Consider the following 20,569-nt stretch of genomic DNA (forward strand, 5'->3'; position numbering starts at 1 on the left):
CAATAATTATTCAAAACATTCTAAGTACTAAGATGTTAAGCCGAATCCAATTGGATGAATATACAACAAGACGAGAAATTTAATACACTGAAAATTATTAGTTTAAAGAAATCGAATGTCAGTCAATGACTGAACGTTACAATATACTGTTACTAATAATTTGGACGAACGCTATTTACTCTCATTGAGAAAATCAATAGTAAGGACGAGCGTTCGGTATAAGACCGAACACTTCTTAGGACGAACGCTAGTTATAAGACAAATAATCAATTAGAACAAACGCTTGGTATAACACCGAGTACTAACGAGGACAAACGCTCAGTGTAAGACCGAGCGCTATTTAGAACGAACGTTCGGTATAAGACCGAACATCACTTATTTCAGTATATTTTAATTTAAGGTGTACGACCTCTCTATGCTGAGCCGAACGCTCAAACATAGTAATTCAAATGAGGACGCTCGTTCTCAAACCAAATTCTTCCCAAATGAAAGAATTCTACTCTAAGTCTTTTTCAGGGAAACCGAACGGTATAAGACCGTACGATAACAAGCGTAATTTATCATAGGGAGTAATTTATGATTCCTATTGTTCTTCTATTTTAATTCTATATTTCTCATACAATTCGTAATTTATAGTTTCATATCAATATCAATTTCCAGACTTTATACAAATTATATTAATCATTCATAATCATAAGTATCAAACATGATTATACATCACAGCCAACATATACTCTATTCATTCAATTCCTCATCAATCATACATTTACACTCATACTATACACATACATTCATTCGTTCATTAACAGGCATGCGTTATCTTTAATCATACAACAAAATATGAATTAAATACATAAGCTTCCCTTACCCGGATTCGTAAACAGCTTGTCCTAATGCAAAGGATTGGTTTGTTCTCTTACAGCGTTCTACTCCAAGGTTCACTTAACGACTTCCACTAAATCTAAACACAAAAAATCAATTATCTCAGATATAACCCATGCATGAACCCAAAACCTGGTTTCACATGAACCCTAATGGTCGAACGATCAGATATGAGAACTTACCAGTTCAGATTCTAATTCTGTTCGGTCCAGAATCACGCTCACGTCTCAGGGAACGTCCTCACGGTTCTGAAATGTGATCGGAGAAGAAGTGTGAGAATTACAGTAGAGAGAAGGTGGACTGGTTCTAGAGAGAAGGTGGAGAAAATGAAGGGTTGGGTTCTGAGGAAGAAGATGAGTGCGTGCAGGTGAGAGAGAGATTTTCAAAAACTCAGTTTTGTTAAATCCACGTTCGTTTGGACGAACGTCTCCTCTGTCGACACCTGCACACCCACTCTGACTTTGGAAGCTTCTCTCGTGACACGTGGCACTCGTGCATGCAGTGCAAGGTGTGTTTTTAATGTTTCTGAACCGTGAACGTGGGTGCTTTAACTTGATGTGACAGAGATTATCATTGCTAATTATTTAGGGTCTCACATTCTCCCTAACTACAAAAATTTTCGTCCTCGAAAATTAGAAACTTACCCGTAAATAAGTGGGGATACAAGTCCCTCATAGCATCCTCCACTTCCCATGTTGAATCGCCAGTCTTCGCGTCCCACACAATTTTCACTAGACGAACGTCCTTTCCTTTGTATAGCTTAGTGCGGCTGTCTTCTATACGGACTGGTTGCAACTTCAGCGTTCGGTCTGGACTAAGTTGAACGTCCTCCAACTCCAGTACGTGTGATGGGTTCGCTATATACTTCCGAAGTTGGGAAACGTGGAAGACTGGGTGTAGATTTGATAGTTGAGGAGGTAAAGCTAGTTCATACGCCACTGGTCCGATCTTCCTCAAAATCTGGTACGGTCCTATGAACTTGGGAGATAGCTTCTTTGGACGAACGGCTCGGCCTACTCCAGTGATCGGATTAAGTCTTAAAAAGACATGGTCTCCTGCAGCGAACTCCAAGGGTCTTCTTCTTCTATCCGCATATGATTTCTGCCTGCTCAGGGACGTCTTCAATCTATCTTGGATCAACTTAACCTTCTCGGTCGTTTGCTGGATGAGCTCAGGTCCAGTTAGCACGTTCTCTCCATCCTGGAACCAGCAAAGTGGCGTTCGGCATTTCCTTCCATAGAGAGCTTCAAACGGCGCCATACCAATGCTAGACTGGAAGCTGTTGTTGTACGTGAACTCCACTAGCGGCAAGATTTCATCCCATGCGCCTAAGTGATCTAGGACGCACGTCCTCAGTAAATCTTCCAGCGTTTGGATGGTTCTTTCAGACTGGCCGTCCGTTTGAGGATGATACGCTGAACTCATCTGCAGCTTGCTTCCCAACTCGCCTTGTAATGATTGCCAAAACCGAGATGTGAATCTCGTGTCTCGGTCAGAAATAATGCTTGACGGAACTCCATGTAGACGTACGATCTCCTTGATATACAACTTAGCCAAATTGGTCATCGACATCTTCAAATTTACGGCCAGGAAGTGGGCGCTCTTTGTTAATCTATCCACGATCACCCAAATCGAATCATGATTTCTGACCGTACGTGGTAAATGGGTCACGAAATCCATGGAGATGCTGTCCCACTTCCATTCGGGAATCTCCAACTGTTGAAGTAAGCCGCCTGGCCTTTGGTGTTCCGCCTTAGCTCTTTGACAAGTCAGACATGATGCCACAAAACGAGCGACATCATTCTTCATTCCAGGCCACCAAAATGATTTCCGGAGGTCCTGATACATCTTAGTCATGCCAGGGTGCATGCTAAGACGACTGTGATGACCTTCCTCCAGAATAATCCTCTTCAGCTCGCCATCATTAGGAACGCACGTCCTACCCATGTATCGTAATAGGCCGTCCGTTCCAGCACTGAAAAATCTGGCCTGATCCGTACCGAGCGCGCCTAATATCTTCACTAACTCTTCATCTTCGCGTTGCTTCATCTTGATTCGGTCAAACACATTGCTGGATATTGTAAGGTTACAGCATCTAATAACGTTCGCTCCTAGGTCGAACTGTAACCTTAGGTCTCGGAAACTCTCCACCAAACTTAGCTCTTTAACCATCATTACCGAGACATGAATTGCCTTCCTGCTTAGGGCGTCCGCCACTACACTGGCCTTCCCAGGGTGATACAGAAGTTCAAACTCATAATCTTTCAAAAACTCTAACCAACGCCTCTGCCTCATGTTCAACTCTTTCTGATCAAATAAATATTTGAGACTCTTGTGGTCACTGAAGACTTGAAATGTAGATCCGTATAGGTAATGCCTCCAAATCTTCAATGCGAAAACGACCGCTGCCAATTACAGGTCGTGCGTTGGGTAATTCCGCTCATGAATCTTCAGTTGACGAGACGCGTACGCTACCGCTCGCTTCTCTTGCATAAGCACACAGCCCAACCCTTGGTGAGACGCGTCGCAGTAAACTTCAAAGGGCTTGGACGTGTCTGGAATAATCAGAACTGGAGCGCTCGTCAATTTCACTTTCAGCTCCTGAAAACGCTCCTCACACAGATCAGTCCAGGCGAACGGTTGATCCTTCCTAGTCAACTGAGTTAACGGAGCTACTATCTTAGCAAATCCTTCAATAAAACGCCTATAGTAGCCCGCGAGTCCCACAAAGCTACGAACCTCAGTGACCGAACGCGGACTCTTCCAATCCAACACCGCTCGTACTTTAGCTGGATCTACCGAGATGCCTTCAGCCGACACTACATGTCCCAAAAATTGCACCTCCTTCATCCAGAATTCACACTTGGACAGCTTTGAGTATAACTCCTTTTCCCTCAACACGGTTAGTACTGCCCGCAAGTGTTCTTCATGTTCGGCTTGTGTCTTGGAGTAAATGAGAATATCATCTATGAAGACGACCACAAACTTATCCAAATAAGGTCTGAATATCCGATTCATATAATCCATGAAGATTGCTGGTGCGTTCGTCACACCGAACGGCATCACTACATACTCGTAGTGTCCGTAACGAGATCTGAACGCAGTCTTCTGGATGTCGTCCTCCTTCACTCTGATTTGATGATATCCAGACCGCAAGCCAATCTTAGAAAATACCGTTGCCCCATGCAGTTGGTCCAACAAATCGTCTATCCTTGGCAAAGGGTATTTGTTCTTGATGGTCAGCTTGTTCAATTGTCTGTAGTCAATGCAAAGTCTGGAGCTGTGATAACAGTTGAAAAACTGTTATTTTCATGCTTAAAGTTGATACTAAAAGCAACCTTTAGACTTAGAAACTAGCTTGAAATCATGCCTTTTGTTTATATTTTCAGAAATAAGAGAGCTGGACAGGTTTATGCTTGATTTAAGTGTTTTTGTGCAGGTTTTGAGGTGAATTTGGTGAAAGAAGTGAAGAATAAGAGAGAGGACATTAGAAAAGACAAGAAAGAGTGCAAAAAGGAGAAGTCGAAGGCACCGCTCAGCGGCAAACTACCGCTGAGCGGCACTCAAGAGGTGACGTTGGAACCGCTGAGGGGCAAAATGGCCGCTGAGGGGAAGAAAGAAGACGCGAAATCACCGCTGAGCGGTAAATACCGCTGAGCGGCACTTTTTGGGCTTGGACTTTTGTAATCTTTTGTAACTCTAGATTAGTATATAAGGGCTTGCACGTCCTATAGTTAGGTATCTTTGGCAGAAACGAGGCAAACACTCTCTCTTTCACCCCTTTGAAGGAGGATCTTGGATGCTAAGGCTACCTCTTCCACTTTATTGGGTTTATTCTTTCATACTTTCATTGTTATTCATCTAGGTTCACCATGAATATGGTGAACTAAACCTTGTATGTTTGTTGGGGAATCAAAGTAATCTCTTGAAGCTCTCATATATGGATTTGTTGAGTACATCTTTGAATTAAGACATATGCTTTCTTTCATCATTAGTTAGGGTTTTTCCTCTTTGCTCAATGCTTGCATTGTTTAACTCATTCTAATGCATGATTATTGGTTTTGTTGATACGGACACATACGGGGAAATCTAGATCCGGGGAATTTCTCCCAATATTATACTGACAATATTATATTGGTTGCCTTTAAGCTCCTGCACTCATGAACTAATCATTAGGAATGCTAGGAATTGTATGAACTATTTGATTAGGGAGAAGCCATCTAGAATGGTACATTAGAGAGTGGCATTAACAATGATGATTTGAATGTTGAATTCCTAAAATATATGAGAGTGGATGAGATGAAATTGACCCCCAACAACATATTCATTCATATATTCCATTGAAAGTGTTTATCTTTTGTCTTTGCCATTGATCAATTCATGCATACATATTTAATTTTCGTCTTTGCATATTAAACTTCAATTATTGTGTTCTTAAGTCTTAGCTAATCAACAAATCACATAACTAAACTAGGCCGTGAGTCCTTTGGGAGAACGATACTTGGTCTTACCAAGTTTATTACTTGAAACGATTCGGTCATACTTGCCGATTGTGAAACAAGTTTGTGACATCATATTTTGGTGCTTACAAATTTGTCCATCAAGCTGCCATCCTTCTTTTTCACCAAGAGAACGGGCGCTCCCCATGGTGATACGCTCGGTCTGATAAATTGCTTATCCATCAGTTCTTCAATCTGTTTCTTAAGTTCAACCAACTCTGCAGGCGCCATTCGGTATGGTTGAACTGAGATAGGTGCTGCTGTCGTCACCAAATCAATGGTGAATTCAACTTCACGAGCAGGAGGTAGTCCAGGTATTTCTTCCGGAAAAACGTCCGGAAATTCGTCCACAACCGTTCGTTCTTCACTGCCAACACCGGACGTTCGTTCTTGCCTCAAACCTCCAAACTCTTGGTCTTCATGCGTCATGATTAGAAAACAGCTCGCACCTTCCATTATGTCCTCCTTTAACTGACCGAGCGTTACAGATAATTCTTCTTCTTCTTCGTCCGGAAACACCAACTCCTTCTTCCCACAATCTATGAGAATGTGATTGGTAGCCAGCCAATCCATTCCTAAAATCACCTCCAACCCTTGAAGAGGTAGGCAGATGAGGTTTACCTTATACTTACGCCCTTCTACTTCTATAGAACACCTGACGCACATAGTGGACGTCCTAACCTCTCCAGCCGCTGGGGTTGACACCACCAGATCGAACTGCATCTCGCTCATTTCTAAACCCAGTTTGCCAACGCACGCCTTCGAGATGAAGGAATGTGTTGCTCCCGAATCAAACAACACGCAGCAAGATGTACCATACACGAAGCATGTACTGATGATAAGTGTACCTGAATTGGCTGCCTCTGCCCCAGTTATAGCATAAACGCGTCCCACTGCTTGGGCTCGTCCACGTCTTTGCTGATTCCTTCCAGCATTTGGTGGTCTCATCACTGCCCGTCCACCCATGTTACACTCGTTCTCCAAGTGACCGTTCCGTCCACAACGATTGCAGTGTTTTCCTCTTACTAGCTGAGGACATGACGATCGGTAATGTGGCCCTCCACACTGGAAACAAGAGACGTTTCCATGTTGCCCAGATTGTCCGGCAGAAACTAGTGCTTGTGACCCGCTTGTGTTGGCTGGCTGATTCGGACGAGCGTACGGAGTTCCTCGTTGACTAACATTGCCTCTGGAAACGATCGTTCCCCTACTCACTTGTTGCTGCTTCTTCTGTCGTTCCGCCTCTGCCATATTTTTCTCTAATACCTTCGCTCGTTCAACCATAGCAGGAAACGAACGGATGCACAAACTAGAGATCAATACCTTCATATCACTCCTCAGTCCGTTCTCAAACTTCCGACATTGCCACTCTTCACTGGTGGCCATTGTATTGAATCTGACAAGGTGTTTGAACTTGTTGGTGTATTCTGAAACGGACATCCCACCTTGAACGAGCTGCAGAAACTCTATCTCCTTGGCAAAACGAACGCTGTCAGGGAAGTATTCTTCATAAAACTTGCTCCTGAATACTTCCCAAGTGATTGGATTTTGAGCGTCCGTTAAAATTGCCCTCATGCTCACCCACCAGTGGCTCGCTTCTCCAGTCAGCAAATATTCAGTGTACGCCAACCTGTTCTCATCAGGACACCTCTTGGCGTTGAAGATCCTTTCCATGTCCCTTAACCACTGGTCTGCCTCGTCAGGGAGGCCCTTTTCGCTGAACTTAGCCGGATGGTGTTGGAGAAAACTCTCCAAGCTCCACTCGGCAGTAGGCTGGGCAGCGTTAGAAGAGGACGCTCCCGGGGTGTGTCTGGTAGCAGCTAGGATCTCCATTAACTGTCTCTGAGTTGCTTCAGAGTTGGCGCGAGAGGCCTCCAAACTCTGCATGGCGCTCTGATTCTGCTGCATCAGAGTGGCGTTCTACTCCATTAAAGTGGTGTTTTGTTGATGCAGTCTTTCAACCACTGTTTCCAACAACCTAGTGTTGTTGGACGTATCAGACTCGTTCGGTTGCGGAGGAGGAGGGAGTCTAGGCGCCATTAGTTCTCTGGACCAGAGAAAAACGAGCGTTAGTAATGTTCAAGAGTTAAAACAATAACTCATTAAACACATAATAAGCACACAGCAAAAACATAGTTCACTCATAACCTACAGTGTCCCTTAAAAGAACAAAACTGCTCTGATACCACTAATGTAACATCCCAAAATACAGTAATTACCATAAATTAGAATTAATTACAATTAACAGTAAAATAATGCAGTCTTTTCATTACTAAAACGAGAAGCAAAAGCCGAACGGCTTAAGTACAGAATCAATATACATGAAACGGAAATAACACAGTTTTAGGACGAACGGTTTTACAAAAATAAATAACCGAACGTCCAATCCACACGTGATCACATAAACCAAAAGAAAGACGGACGTCCTACTGCTCCGCTTTCACTTCAACTTCAACCAAGTTTTCTTCCTCGATTACTTCCTCCAAAGTGGCCTCGCCTTCTGCTCACATCCACACGGATGATCATTGCAAGACATGACGAACGTACATATACAGAGGGACAACACAAAGGAAAAACGAAAGGGTAAGCTTATATAATTTAATTCATACAATCAACACATACATCTAACATTTCAATTCACACACAACATCATGTAACTTAACATAGAAATATACATACATACATATATATATATATATATATATATATATATATATATATATATATATATATATATATTAGACAGACCGTCCGGACTGTATGAATCTGTGTAGCTACAGGCGTCCTTGCACCCGAGTGGTGTAGTAACTGATACACTCAACAACTGCCACTCGAGGTTAGTCCGTTCTTACGTCGCCCACGTTAACTTATGGACTAAGGACCTCCTGCCATTCCCACACATGAACTACTCCTCTCTACTTGAGAACGAGCACTCACGGAATATCAGGATGGACCAAGCCAGCATTAGCAATAGCCACAGTCATACTTTACCAATCCAATTATTCCACATATATGAGACGTTCCTCCTTGGAACGCTCGTCCAAAATCCAATTTCATAATTTTAGTTCTTACACGGTTCGCACATCTTAACACTTCCTCTTAATAACATTTTCATTCTTTGTTCCACTTCCATAAAAAAGACGAGCGTTCAACCCTCTGAAGGACGAGGACGAACGTGAAAAGCGAGTCTTAGAAGGACTCGTCACCAACTAAAATAAAACGACACATAAGTATTTGACGAACGACACAACTACTCGAATCATTTGAATGTAATGACTCTAGAGTGATACAATAATTATTCAAAACATTCTAAGTACCAAGATGTTAAGCCGAATCCAATTGGATGAATATACAACAAGACGAGAAATTTAATACACTGAAAATTATTAGTTTAAAGAAATCGAATGTCAGTCAATGACTGAACGTTACAATATACTGTTACTAATAATTTGGACGAACGCTATTTACTCTCATTGAGAAAATCAATAGTAAGGACGAGCGTTCGGTATAAGACCGAACACTTCTTAGGACGAACGCTAGTTATAAGACAAATAATCAATTAGAACAAACGCTTGGTATAACACCGAGTACTAACGAGGACAAACGCTCAGTGTAAGACCGAGCGCTATTTAGAACGAACGTTCAGTATAAGACCGAACATCACTTATTTCAGTATATTTTAATTTAAGGTGTACGACCTCTCTATGCTGAGCCGAACGCTCAAACATAGTAATTCAAATGAGGACGCTCGTTCTCAAACCGAATTCTTCCCAAATGAAAGAATTCTACTCTAAGTCTTTTTCAGGGAAACCGAACGGTATAAGACCGTACGATAACAAGCGTAATTTATCATAGGGAGTAACTTATGATTCCGATTGTTCTTCTATTTTAATTCTATATTTCTCATACAATTCGTACTTTATAGTTTCATATCAATATCAATTTCCAGACTTTATACAAATTATATTAATCATTCATAATCATAAGTATCAAACATGACTATACATCACAGCCAACATATACTCTATTCATTCAATTCCTCATCAATCATACATTTACACTCATACTATACACATACATTCATTCGTTCATTAACAGGCATGCATTATCTTTAATCATACAACAAAATATGAATTAAATACATAAGCTTCCCTTACCCGGATTCGTAAACAGCTTGTCCTAATGCAAATGATTGGTTTGTTCTCTTACAGCGTTCTACTCCAAGGTTCACTTAACGACTTCCACTAAATCTAAACACAAAAAATCAATTATCTCAGATATAACCCATGCATGAACCCAAAACCTGGTTTCACATGAACCCTAATGGTCGAACGATCAGATATGAGAACTTACCAGTTCAGATTCTAATTCTGTTCGGTCCAGAATCACGCTCACGTCTCAGGGAACGTCCTCACGGTTCTGAAATGTGATCGGAGAAGAAGTGTGAGAATTACAGTAGAGAGAAGGTGGACTGGTTCTAGAGAGAAGGTGGAGAAAATGAAGGGTTGGGTTCTGAGGAAGAAGATGAGTGCGTGCAGGTGAGAGAGAGATTTTCAAAAACTCAGTTTTGTTAAATCCACGTTCGTTTGGACGAACGTCTCCTCTGTCGACACCTGCACACCCACTCTGACTTTGGAAGCTTCTCTCGTGACACGTGGCACTCGTGCATGCAGTGCAAGGTGCGTTTTTAATGTTTCTGAACCATGAACGTGGGTGCTTTAACTTGATGTGACAGAGATTATCATTGCTAATTATTTAAGGTCTCACACATACACTTTTGGTATGTTCATGACAATCATATTGATTCTTGGTTTAATTTTCTGTTTAATAATCTAGATGTCCATCAACAAGTAATTAGGTTGAAGGAGGTGTAAGAGACGAATCTATCTGGAAAAAGAACAATCTACTTCCTAACGTTTTTTCTAAGAAAAGATTCAATTTTTAATCTGTCATGACAAATAACTTTCATGTGATACTCACAAGTATGCATAAAATGAAATAAAATATATATATCATTCTTTGGTGAGTGAAGGGTGAAAAAAATATTTACCATGCCAACACCAATGCCTCTTAGAACAAGGCAAACCATAATAAAGGCTATAAGTTGAGCGACCCAGTAAAAGAGTGCAGTTGGTACACTAAAATAACCTCTCATTGCCATTGCAAAGGCCACTACTCGGTTAACGTGTCCACTTGAGATTTCTCCAACACCATTGCTTGGTCACTACCATTGTTTGGTAACTTCCCTGTCATTTCTCCAACACCATTAAATCAAATTGCAAAAAACTAAAACTGTTTATTCTATAAGAAGATAACTATATCAGACAAAACTAATTATTCTTGAAAACAAGAAAAACACAAGCATCGAATGTTTAATGTTTAATGTTTATTCTATAAGAAGATAACTATATCAAACAAAACTAATTTTGTTGCACTGTTTAATATTTACTACCCTGCAAGAATTGAATGCTCAATGTAAAAACGAGAATAAACACTCATATTAGTTGACTTCTTACTATCTTATTAGTGTTTTCTTTAATCTTTGTTCCAATTAATTACACATCATCATTTACACAATTACATCTAGTGATGAACATTAGCAACATTACTACCGCATTTGGAATAAAATCTAAGGCCGGCAAATACAAACCAAAACATACAATCACTTAATGATTCCCAAAATCCACATAGATTTCTCCTAAACTTTGTCCTGCTTTAATCAAAACAAACTAATTATCCAATTTCACCCCTGAAAGTCTGTCTAAACGCAGTTAACATAAAAAACAGAGTTAACCAGTGTACCCAATGGACAAAAAGCAAAAAGATCATATAACACCCTTCGAAAGCAACAATCTTTCATTAGTTTCCATCAAATTCCTCATAAAAAAGTCTGAGTTTTGAACAACATACAACACTAAAACATACATAATCTTAAAAGAAACCTAAAATTAACAAAGAACAAGATAAACACAACACAACACAAGTCATTGAACTGAGGACATTAACTGGTGTCTTTCTCAAAACCCTACAAAGTAAAGCAACAGCACAAAGAGGTAAAAGCAAAGATAGGCAAGCTCGAACACAATAATCAAATCACTGCTTACCTTGACGGTCGGTGCGGCAACGAACAACAGATCCCCTCGACAAACGATACAACAACAACCACGACAAGGACGATTGAAGCAATAACAAATGTGGCAGGGACCCTCCACGACTAGCCTCCTCCCTCAACCCCAACCTTGCTTAGGACACAAATGTTAGAGTAACAGTGGACAATGGCCGTGTCACGGCAGGACCCGGGCAGGGTCACCGCAAATTGGATTTTCATTTTTGTAGGGTAAGGCAGTGTCTGATTCATGTTTTACAACAAAATGAAAACGAGGGAGTGATGGGAAAACATTAAAAATAAGCAAATGATTTTCAGTTAACTGTACTGAAAAAATAATAAGTTCAGTTTTTCTTAACTTAACTAGATAATAATTTAATTAATTTTTGGTATGAATGGATTATTTATTTTTAGTGTAAAACATTACAATTAACTATAGATTAGTATAGTTACAGTTAGTTTGCCCAATCCTAGGAGGTCATCTTCGTTAGCCAGCCGAAGAGGAACTGCCACTAACCACATATGCACTTATTTCACACCAAAACACTAAAATGGATTATGCATGTGTTTTAAAGCCAAACAAGAATCAGATTACAAAATCTATTTAAAGGTTATGTTAACCGGATTTTGAAATTGAGTTTTGTTCTTTAGATTCAGTAGTGATTATCGGATTATGTAATCCGAGAGATTCATAAACCTAAATACAAAATCAGAGAGCAATTATCGAATTCAAATATACGCACAAAGTTCGATGACTTTACACTCAAAAAAACTCAGATGGATTCTATGTCCTAGTTCACAATGCCCATTTGGATCCGAAAAACAAAACCGGATTTTAAAATCCAACACTACAAACATTACACGGATTTCAAAACCCCAATTCTTAGCTTTAACTCAACCACCACGCCAGAAAACACACCCACACTTCCAGTGAAGTCTAGTTACTTTACACCCTTAAATTATTTAATATATAATTAGAAGGAACAAAATTGAAAGCTAAGAAAATTTTGGGAGTGCAAGAAGAAAACAATGAGGGTGCAGGTTTTATAAAAACGTTATTAAAATAAAAGGTAGGTTTTTGAACAATTTTAAAAAATTGAGACAAACGAAATTCGATGGTATTTTATTATATATTAGTTAGATGTGATTTGAAATTCATTAATATGTTAGTCAACAAGTTTCAATAATTTATTGAACAAAAGTCAGTAAAAAAACATAATTGACTGGGATTCGATGGATTAATAACAAACCGATTACGTAGAGTACACTCAAGTTATATAATCTGTTAGTTAACTCGTGTAATACCGTTTATATCTTTTATATATATATATATATATATATATATATATATATATATATAATATAACATTATTTTATAGTATGAGTGCTTATACAAAAAGTTATCTTGTACTAATGTTCGTTGTATACTTCTCAAGGAAATGACTGTATTATAATCTTGTATTTCGAATTAACTACACATCAGAAATAATTTTTTTATATAATTCATTACCACAATGGAATCAAGCTTTCAAGTAACTCCTAAGAAAAAATGTTGTATTCATAAAAGAAACTAAGGAAAAAGACGTTTCTTTTGTGTTAGTTGTCTGTACACAACATAAACTAATTTATGTCGTACGTTCATAAGAAAAAGGAAACATGTTTCCATCAAGGATATTTTTTAAAAACAAATCTAGTTTGAGACAAGAAATTACAAAAAAATGACATGAGAATAACAGTGAGCTAATATTGATCCCAAAACCTTAGGCCTAATTCCATGTATGTTAGGGAGGACTAAAGGCATCCTTTTCCTTTGTGATTTTTCCTCTAGAAATTTGTTTTCGTACCTGTGGTGTTTAATGATATCTATCAGTGACTTGCACATTCGCCATAAAGTGAATTTGGATTCTCTGCTGCCAACTTTCCCCCCTGCCATTATCTGCAATCTCTCGGCCCTTGATAGATCATTACACAATAACCAATTAGGAGAGAAAACACAATGTATGATCTTGATTTCTGCTGTAGAGGAAATCGAGAGGATGAAGATGATTCATGCTTCCATCATAGAGTAGCCAATTTGTTAAGATTTATAATGGCATATTACCATCGGTTTCATTCCCCCTGAGACCGGGTATGAATGAGTGCTAATGGAAGGAGAAGCATAACTTATACATTGAACATTTTCTCTAGTTTTACAGATAACACCACACTGACTGAGAAAATACTATTTAGGTACAAAATACTTCCTATACATAATGTACATAATACTCATTCAACCAGACAACTCGAGGAACAAGATGTACAGCAACCTCCTAATTGGAGTGGAGAGTGAACACTACCAACTTTGGGTTCAGGTGAAATTGGTGAAATCAATTCAGGTACAGGAAACTTTACAGGAAGGTTGCTGAACTTTCATGAAGAAAAGGAAGCTTCCATGGCTTGTAAAATTGAGGCAGTATCAAATCTGAAATTCCTAAAGCTCTTGCCAGGCCCCACATCATGGGTGTGAGAATCAGATTCAGGTTTTGTAGGCTGGTTATCCACTACTGTGGAGCTACTTCCAGTAGAATTGTGTTTTGCTTTCCACACGCAAATTCCTTAAAAAAATTGAATAGATTGTTAGCATTCCTGACTAATGAAAGAAGAATGTGTAGTTTGGAAAATGTACATAGGTCAAACTAGGCATGCATTAGATGATTAAAAAATACTAGCATGCATTGCAGTACTAAATTTGAAATAAGCAACATTATACAAGCTCATCCATAGTTGATTTTCCCTTTGAACCACTTGACAAATCCTGTACCGAAAAGACCTTCCTAACAATGAATATACACAATATTGTAGCTAACAAAATGCAATACTAACGATCAAACTTCTCAAGCCAAATGCACTCAAATTTAAAATCATTGGTCAACATTTGGGGCTGTAAGACTGCGATGTACATAATATACTATGCAGTGCAACATAATGAAAAATTAAACATCCCAACACAGGCAAGCATTGAGTAACTAAACTTCATCCAACGTACTAATGCATTTAAACAATAAGATAACTGATATAGCCAAACATATTTTGGGTGAAATAGGACCAACCTTTAAGAGGCAAATCAGGCCTTGGAGCCATAGCAGGTTGGTGGGTAGAAATCCATGATTTCAATGATCTGCATGAAGGCAGTGAATCTTTTTTAACTTCAACAATACACGGGGCATTCACTGAAACTATCAAAATCATATGTATGCGTACTCACGCCAGAAAAGGGGCCACCATATAAAGCTTAAGGCCAGTTATCCCTCGAGATATCACTTCATCAGTTGCTGGTTGGAGGTCATCAAGCCGGTGCCATGCAATTTCCTGCACAAATAACAGTTTCTCAGTATTTTGATCACCTACAGTTGCCCATCACATGATGATAATTTTACCATGAAATTTAACTAAGAGCAAAGAAAACTAATATCATGGAAAGTTCTCACCCACAACAAATTCAATTAAATAAATTCAGAATTCAAAGTAATAAAGATTCAAATTAGAAGCAATAGTGTGCACGCTAACAAAAGGAACGCAATGAAGTAGATAGAATGTAACAACATGACTGACTACATTTGATGTCAATGTTTTTGAAAAATAGATTGAAAACAATGTTAGTTTCACATGACTGTGAGGACAATGTAACTAAATGGGCAGCAAATACTAAATAGAGTTGCAACTGCAACAAACTTGCCTACATGAAAATCAATAATTCCAAATTAGTTTATTTGTATTTTAAATATAGTTTTAGTTTTGGATTCTAAAAAATATTTTTCCTAATACGATTGTCTATGATCCCAAATCTCAATATTTTCTTCCTTTATCTCTATCTTCTTGCAGGCAGTTCAAAAGCGAATAATATGAACTAGGAAGTAACTATTTGAAAAGTGGTGTATTTATCATCCGCAAATCATACTCTTCCTTTATAGTCTAATGAAATTTCTCATTTTACCTTAATCTATCGTATAAGAAAGTATTAAAGATAACTATAAGGTTAAGCACCAAGTTGAGTTCTGAATTTTGACCCAACAACCCCAAAAAGTACTTCAAGAACTGAGAGTTGCCCTCACATATTATATATTTTGACCATATTACTAGTTGATGTGACATCAAGGATGAAAGATAGCAAGATTAAACATCTATATGTGGTCCAACACTAGGTGGTCCGCTAGACCCGCCATTAATTACTAGAATAGACTTTGATATCATCATAGAATTTTTTAATTTTGGTCTAACTTAACCCCAAAAGCAAATACTCAAGAAATGAGGATTACCCCCAACTTGTACACTATTTTAATCATATCACTTATCAATTTCAGATAGATGTACAATCTCCAACAACATAAAACTTAGAATAAGCAAAATTGCAAAGAATCACATACACTGATTTCCTTTTTGGTAAGCGGAGCAAATGATGTATCATCTTTTACTCCAGCAATAATGTAAAGCCTCACTCTCTGTTGCCCAAAGATAACTTCAAGGTATTCATCCTTGTTAAGAAGTTTTGAAACATCAAAACCGGTTTCTTCCATGACCTGCACCAACCACAAAAACAAAAAGGGAAAACTAAGCCATGACTCGTAATAAAACGTGAATTAGCCAATTAATATAATAGATTTTACAGTACATATCAATTTTGCAATGAACAGGCAAGTATCCTTCTTACACCTACAATCCAAGCGCACAAGGAAAAAATGGCCCACTAAAAGAAGACTGAGAAAGCGTAGCATGCTTACTTCTCTAATGGCACATGCATGATCTTCTTCATCTTTGCTCTTTTTGCCACGAGGGAAGCTCCAACTTGAACCTTTCCATCCCTTTACAAGCAAGCACTGTCAACAGCAGGCATGTAAAAACATGGTCAAGATAACACAATAAGTAACTCTGAAAGAATCTTCAAAACTATTGTATCAGTTGATAGTTGAAAAGATCTTCAGTGGAATTATACATGCCATCTCTAACTGTGATATTTCATCACCCAAAAAATTCTTTTGCAAAATTATGCTTTAATTTGTTTTCCTTTGAACATGGCGCAATTTTCCCTCAAAGCAGATTTTTCGTTGGTGTATGAGTATAACTGGCTTCATTATATCATTTGCATGTCCCTTCATACAAGAGAAATTGGGCTTGAAGTCAAAGCATATATGGTGTGTGTTGACTGTTGAAACTTCAGGCTTGTATTATATAAGAATGGGGGCAGCACCCTTAGTCTTAACTACTAGGTTAGAGGCATTTTTTATATGGACCAACTCTCTCCTAAAGCTCCATATGTCAGGTGAAAGCTAAATATAAACAACTAATGATATAAATTATATCTCCCACTGAAACAACTAATATCCTGTTTTCCAAATGATGTTAACCAACTGGAATAATGAAGATCATCCATACCCAAGTCACTACATGAAGAATACTGAGCAGAAAGAAATACTTCATCTTCCAAGTGTAGGGGTTCCTGAATTATTTTGCTACCTTATGACCTACAAAAGGCTATGGGTTTTCCTGTCACCACATCAAAAGTCTATAAGCATTAATCATTTCAACATCAACCAGCTGGCAACATTGATCTTCCTAATAGCCAACTATGGAGCATAAATGTTTACTGAATTTTAACAACCCGATAAAAGAAATGCCACTGACAGCTTGTTATATTAACTAATACAAGAGTTTCTAGGAATCCTATTTCCTTTTCTACTACAATTGTATTTCCATATTGATTGTTATCCTTTATATCTTTTGTATGAATGGTTTTTATTAGGCCCCCTGTTTCTTAAAATAAATAATAACGCGAAATCTATCACACAGAGAGTAACCACGTTCATACACACTGATTACAGTAATAACACACCAAAACATACCACAGAGAAGACAGCCCCAGCTCTACAAAACAAAGTAATATAGAAAGCAAAAAATAAGAGTCAATGAAAGTGCTTATTCTTGGCTTACCCTTTCATATGTTTCATCAAGAATTATTGCCCCAGTTACAGGAACTCGAACCTTATAGGATGTGAAGTCCTTGAAAATATCATCTATATGGGCCACGTAAGGCTTTAAAACATCACAACTGTTGAACACTTCTAAATGTTAAGGAATATGGGATCTAATATGACACTAACGATGACTAGCATTACTTTAGGTAAAGCCAAAACAATTGTGCCTAATAATGTCTACAAAGTACATTAAATAATGATAGCCTTCTTTCATCAGGTCAAACAATGTAATCAAAGAACAACAAGGTTCCAAGAATCATTGTGTAAATAATTATCATTGCCTGTGTGTCCATGCACAAGCATATACATGTGAGCATGGCAAACAAGCTGAGCATAGAAACAACCCTCAATGATGAGCTCAACTAGTAATACAAAAAAAATTATATAAAAAAGCAATGAAGGGGGCAAAGGAATTCCAAATGGGATCGTGTCAACATCTTTTTGTGCCGTGTTCATGCAAAGATAATTTTCCACAAGCAGTTTGCTTCCCATTAATGTAAACATTAAATTTCATCTTTAGACATATAAAATAAGATAACAAAAACTATGCAGATTTCCTCAAGACTGGAGTGTGAAAACACTGTAAATTTACAGTTTCCCTGTTTTCCAATATTGGGTTCATATATTACAATAGATGGCAAAGGAGTAGAATTGAACATGAAAGCTTGAGAAGCAACTAAATTCCTACCAAGTTTAATGTCTTACAAATCTGAGTTAGGAATTGGGTGTTTTTGTTACAGGAATGAATTTCCATGCATCATTCATTTCCTTATTTACATACTTGTACTCCATTCCCATGTTCAATAGTTTACTATTATTACCTTTTTAATTAATGAAAACTATAAAAGAAACTAGAGCACGAAAAAGTTATTCATAAACTATTATGGTCAAAAGGAACAAGAATGAAAAACTTACATTCGGCTACTGTAAACAGAAAGACTGAAAACAAAACAGTTACATTAAGGATACACAAAGAAGTAAACTCCTTCAGATTTAATGATTTCAGAGATGGATTATTTTCTACAGAGTTATCTTCATAAAACCAATGTGCATACTCCACAAGAAACAAGATCCTTTCAAAAGACTGAAGATCTTCCTTTGGCACATTTAGCACAAAGCGACTGCAATATAACATGAAAAATGTCTTATTAAGAAAGGGACAAAACAAACATAGGAAGACACAATTAGAATCAACAAGAAAAAGGGAGGAACAGAGTTGGAGGACGCAGCATCACATAATATAATAAACCTCTCACTGCATATCTATAAATGGCAGTTCATTTCAACGATCATCAACTGTTACAATGTTATTAGAACTAAAAAAACTTAAAAAAAAAAAACTGAACAGTTGCAATAGCAGAAAACACTTTCATTATGCTGGTAGTGAGTAATCCAAGACTAAGAAAAGAAAAAATATCCAGCAGATTATTCTCTTACAAAAATAGTATAGCAGTGTAGCAAGTAAGAATAATTTACTCACTCAGCAACAGAAAAGAAACCATCATATCCTGCTTAAAGCTTAATTTACTATCATACTCAAACTCATTCTTACAATCCAAAATTACATTGACGACAGAAAAAAGCGAAAATCTTCCAAAACCTTCAAACCATACATTCAGCAAACAATAAATAAAAATAAAATATATATTCAAAACTCACTAGCTGACAGTATTACCAATTCTTTAGGTAAGACAGTACTATTAATTAGAGGCTTAAATGTAAATGTGTAATATTGATAATGTGGGCTAAAAGGAACCGACAATGAGAACAATTCAAGAATTAAATAAAAAAAAAAGGGCTAAAAAGTTCCCTAATTTTCAATGCCCTATATTCCTGCATTTTCTGGGAAACGAAACAGAGAAGAAAGAAAACAGAAAACGAGACAAAGAAAATGCGAAACCTGCAGAGATCATCAAGAAGTTCCTGAGGTGGTAGACCGTTCTTAGAGGAAGAACGGTGATGATTCGACATCGCTGCCCAGTGCCAGTTCTCAAACCCTAAAATCGAAAATGAAAAAAAAAATACTCAAAAAGAAAAAATAAAAAAGAAGCTTCTTCGAGAATTTTCTGAGTTTCTCTCACTCTCTCTTTGTCTGAACAGAAGAAAGAAAAAGATGCCCTGTTCTGCCCGAAACGGATCTTCTTCGCCTTAAATGTTGAGACCCTTCTTCAAGTTTCACTAAAATCCATTTCGACCTTTAACTCTCATTATTTTTCTTACAAGTTTTTACCTGAATGATAATAAAATTTTCAACTTTTTAAAATATCTGCAAATTAGTTTATGCTTAATTTATTTTTAAAATTAATATTCAGATGAAAGAAATAAGAGTATTTTTTTTTCCAAACTAATTCCTTTTTAAAACAAAACTCTTTAAATAAATCTTTTGAAACATTATTTCTCCAATTAGATGTATTGAAATATTATATAATAATAAATATTCTAAATATATTATAAAATTAATATCTCCAAAATTCCTCATAAATAATAAAGTTTTTTTTTAAATATCTTCAAATAAAATCATAGAATATTATTTCTCTAAATGGATATAAATCGAATTCTTAACTAATTTTTGGATGTACAGTATCATGAACTCTTTCAGAATTCGACTATTTGAGGAAGAGTTTTTTTTAAGGAAGAAAATTATAAAAAATTAACTATTAAAAATAAATAAGAAAAATAATTTTAAAAAAGAAATGAAAAATATTAAGATTATATTTTAATTACTTTGATGAATAAACATTAAAAAATTAAGGATGAATAATTTTTGTTTTGTAATATAATTTAGAATAAATTTTGTTATCATAAATTTTGTAATATAATTTTAGAACATTATTATGATGGTTGTATATTATTGATTATTGATTATAAATATTTTTTGTAATATTTTAATTTTTCAAAAAAATTAATAATAACAAATTGAATTTCATATTTTATTTAAAAAATCATACATTATATTTTCATTTTATTCTTTCTCTTAAAATAATTAAAATTTAAACTTAATATTTTAATTAACTATTTTGTTTATTTTCCCATAATTTTTATTTTCCTCCATATTTAAAAAAAATAAAAACAAT

The 20,569-nt window shown here is 37.0% G+C and overlaps 1 protein-coding gene and 1 pseudogene across 1 annotated transcript; both read right to left on the minus strand.

Moving 5' to 3' along the window:
* Positions 1 to 4,045: 4,045 nt before the first annotated feature.
* Positions 4,046 to 7,421, minus strand: LOC148200599 (uncharacterized; annotated as a pseudogene).
* Positions 7,422 to 13,632: 6,211 nt separating this feature from the next.
* Positions 13,633 to 19,713, minus strand: DCP2 (decapping 2). The gene is made up of 9 exons (XM_088113891.1): positions 19,577 to 19,713; positions 19,396 to 19,492; positions 18,465 to 18,616; positions 17,452 to 17,579; positions 16,245 to 16,340; positions 15,891 to 16,043; positions 14,732 to 14,835; positions 14,577 to 14,644; positions 13,633 to 14,081 (listed from the first exon to the last, which is right to left on the minus strand). Exons 2-9 carry the CDS (start codon positions 19,464 to 19,466, stop codon positions 13,897 to 13,899), a joined length of 957 nt encoding a protein of 318 aa, XP_087970017.1. The 5' UTR covers positions 19,467 to 19,492; positions 19,577 to 19,713; the 3' UTR covers positions 13,633 to 13,896.
* Between the last annotated feature and the right edge of the window lie 856 nt (positions 19,714 to 20,569).

This window comes from Vigna umbellata, chromosome 4 (genome assembly GCF_029865625.1).
Source record: "Vigna umbellata cultivar VRB3 chromosome 4, Vumbellata_1.0, whole genome shotgun sequence".
NCBI lineage: Eukaryota > Viridiplantae > Streptophyta > Magnoliopsida > Fabales > Fabaceae > Vigna > Vigna umbellata.

Bases quoted from the DNA above. Each gene is read 5' to 3' on its own strand.
- DCP2 (XM_088113891.1), bottom strand. From the start codon at position 19,466: ATGTCGAATCATCACCGTTCTTCCTCTAAGAACGGTCTACCACCTCAG. The intron at 18,617-19,395 runs GTTTCGCATTTT...GTTATATTGCAG, and splicing joins CTTCTTGATGATCTCTGCAG to TCGCTTTGTGCTAAATGTGC. The intron at 16,044-16,244 runs GTAAGCATGCTA...TGGTTGGTGCAG, and splicing joins ATGCATGTGCCATTAGAGAA to GTCATGGAAGAAACCGGTTT.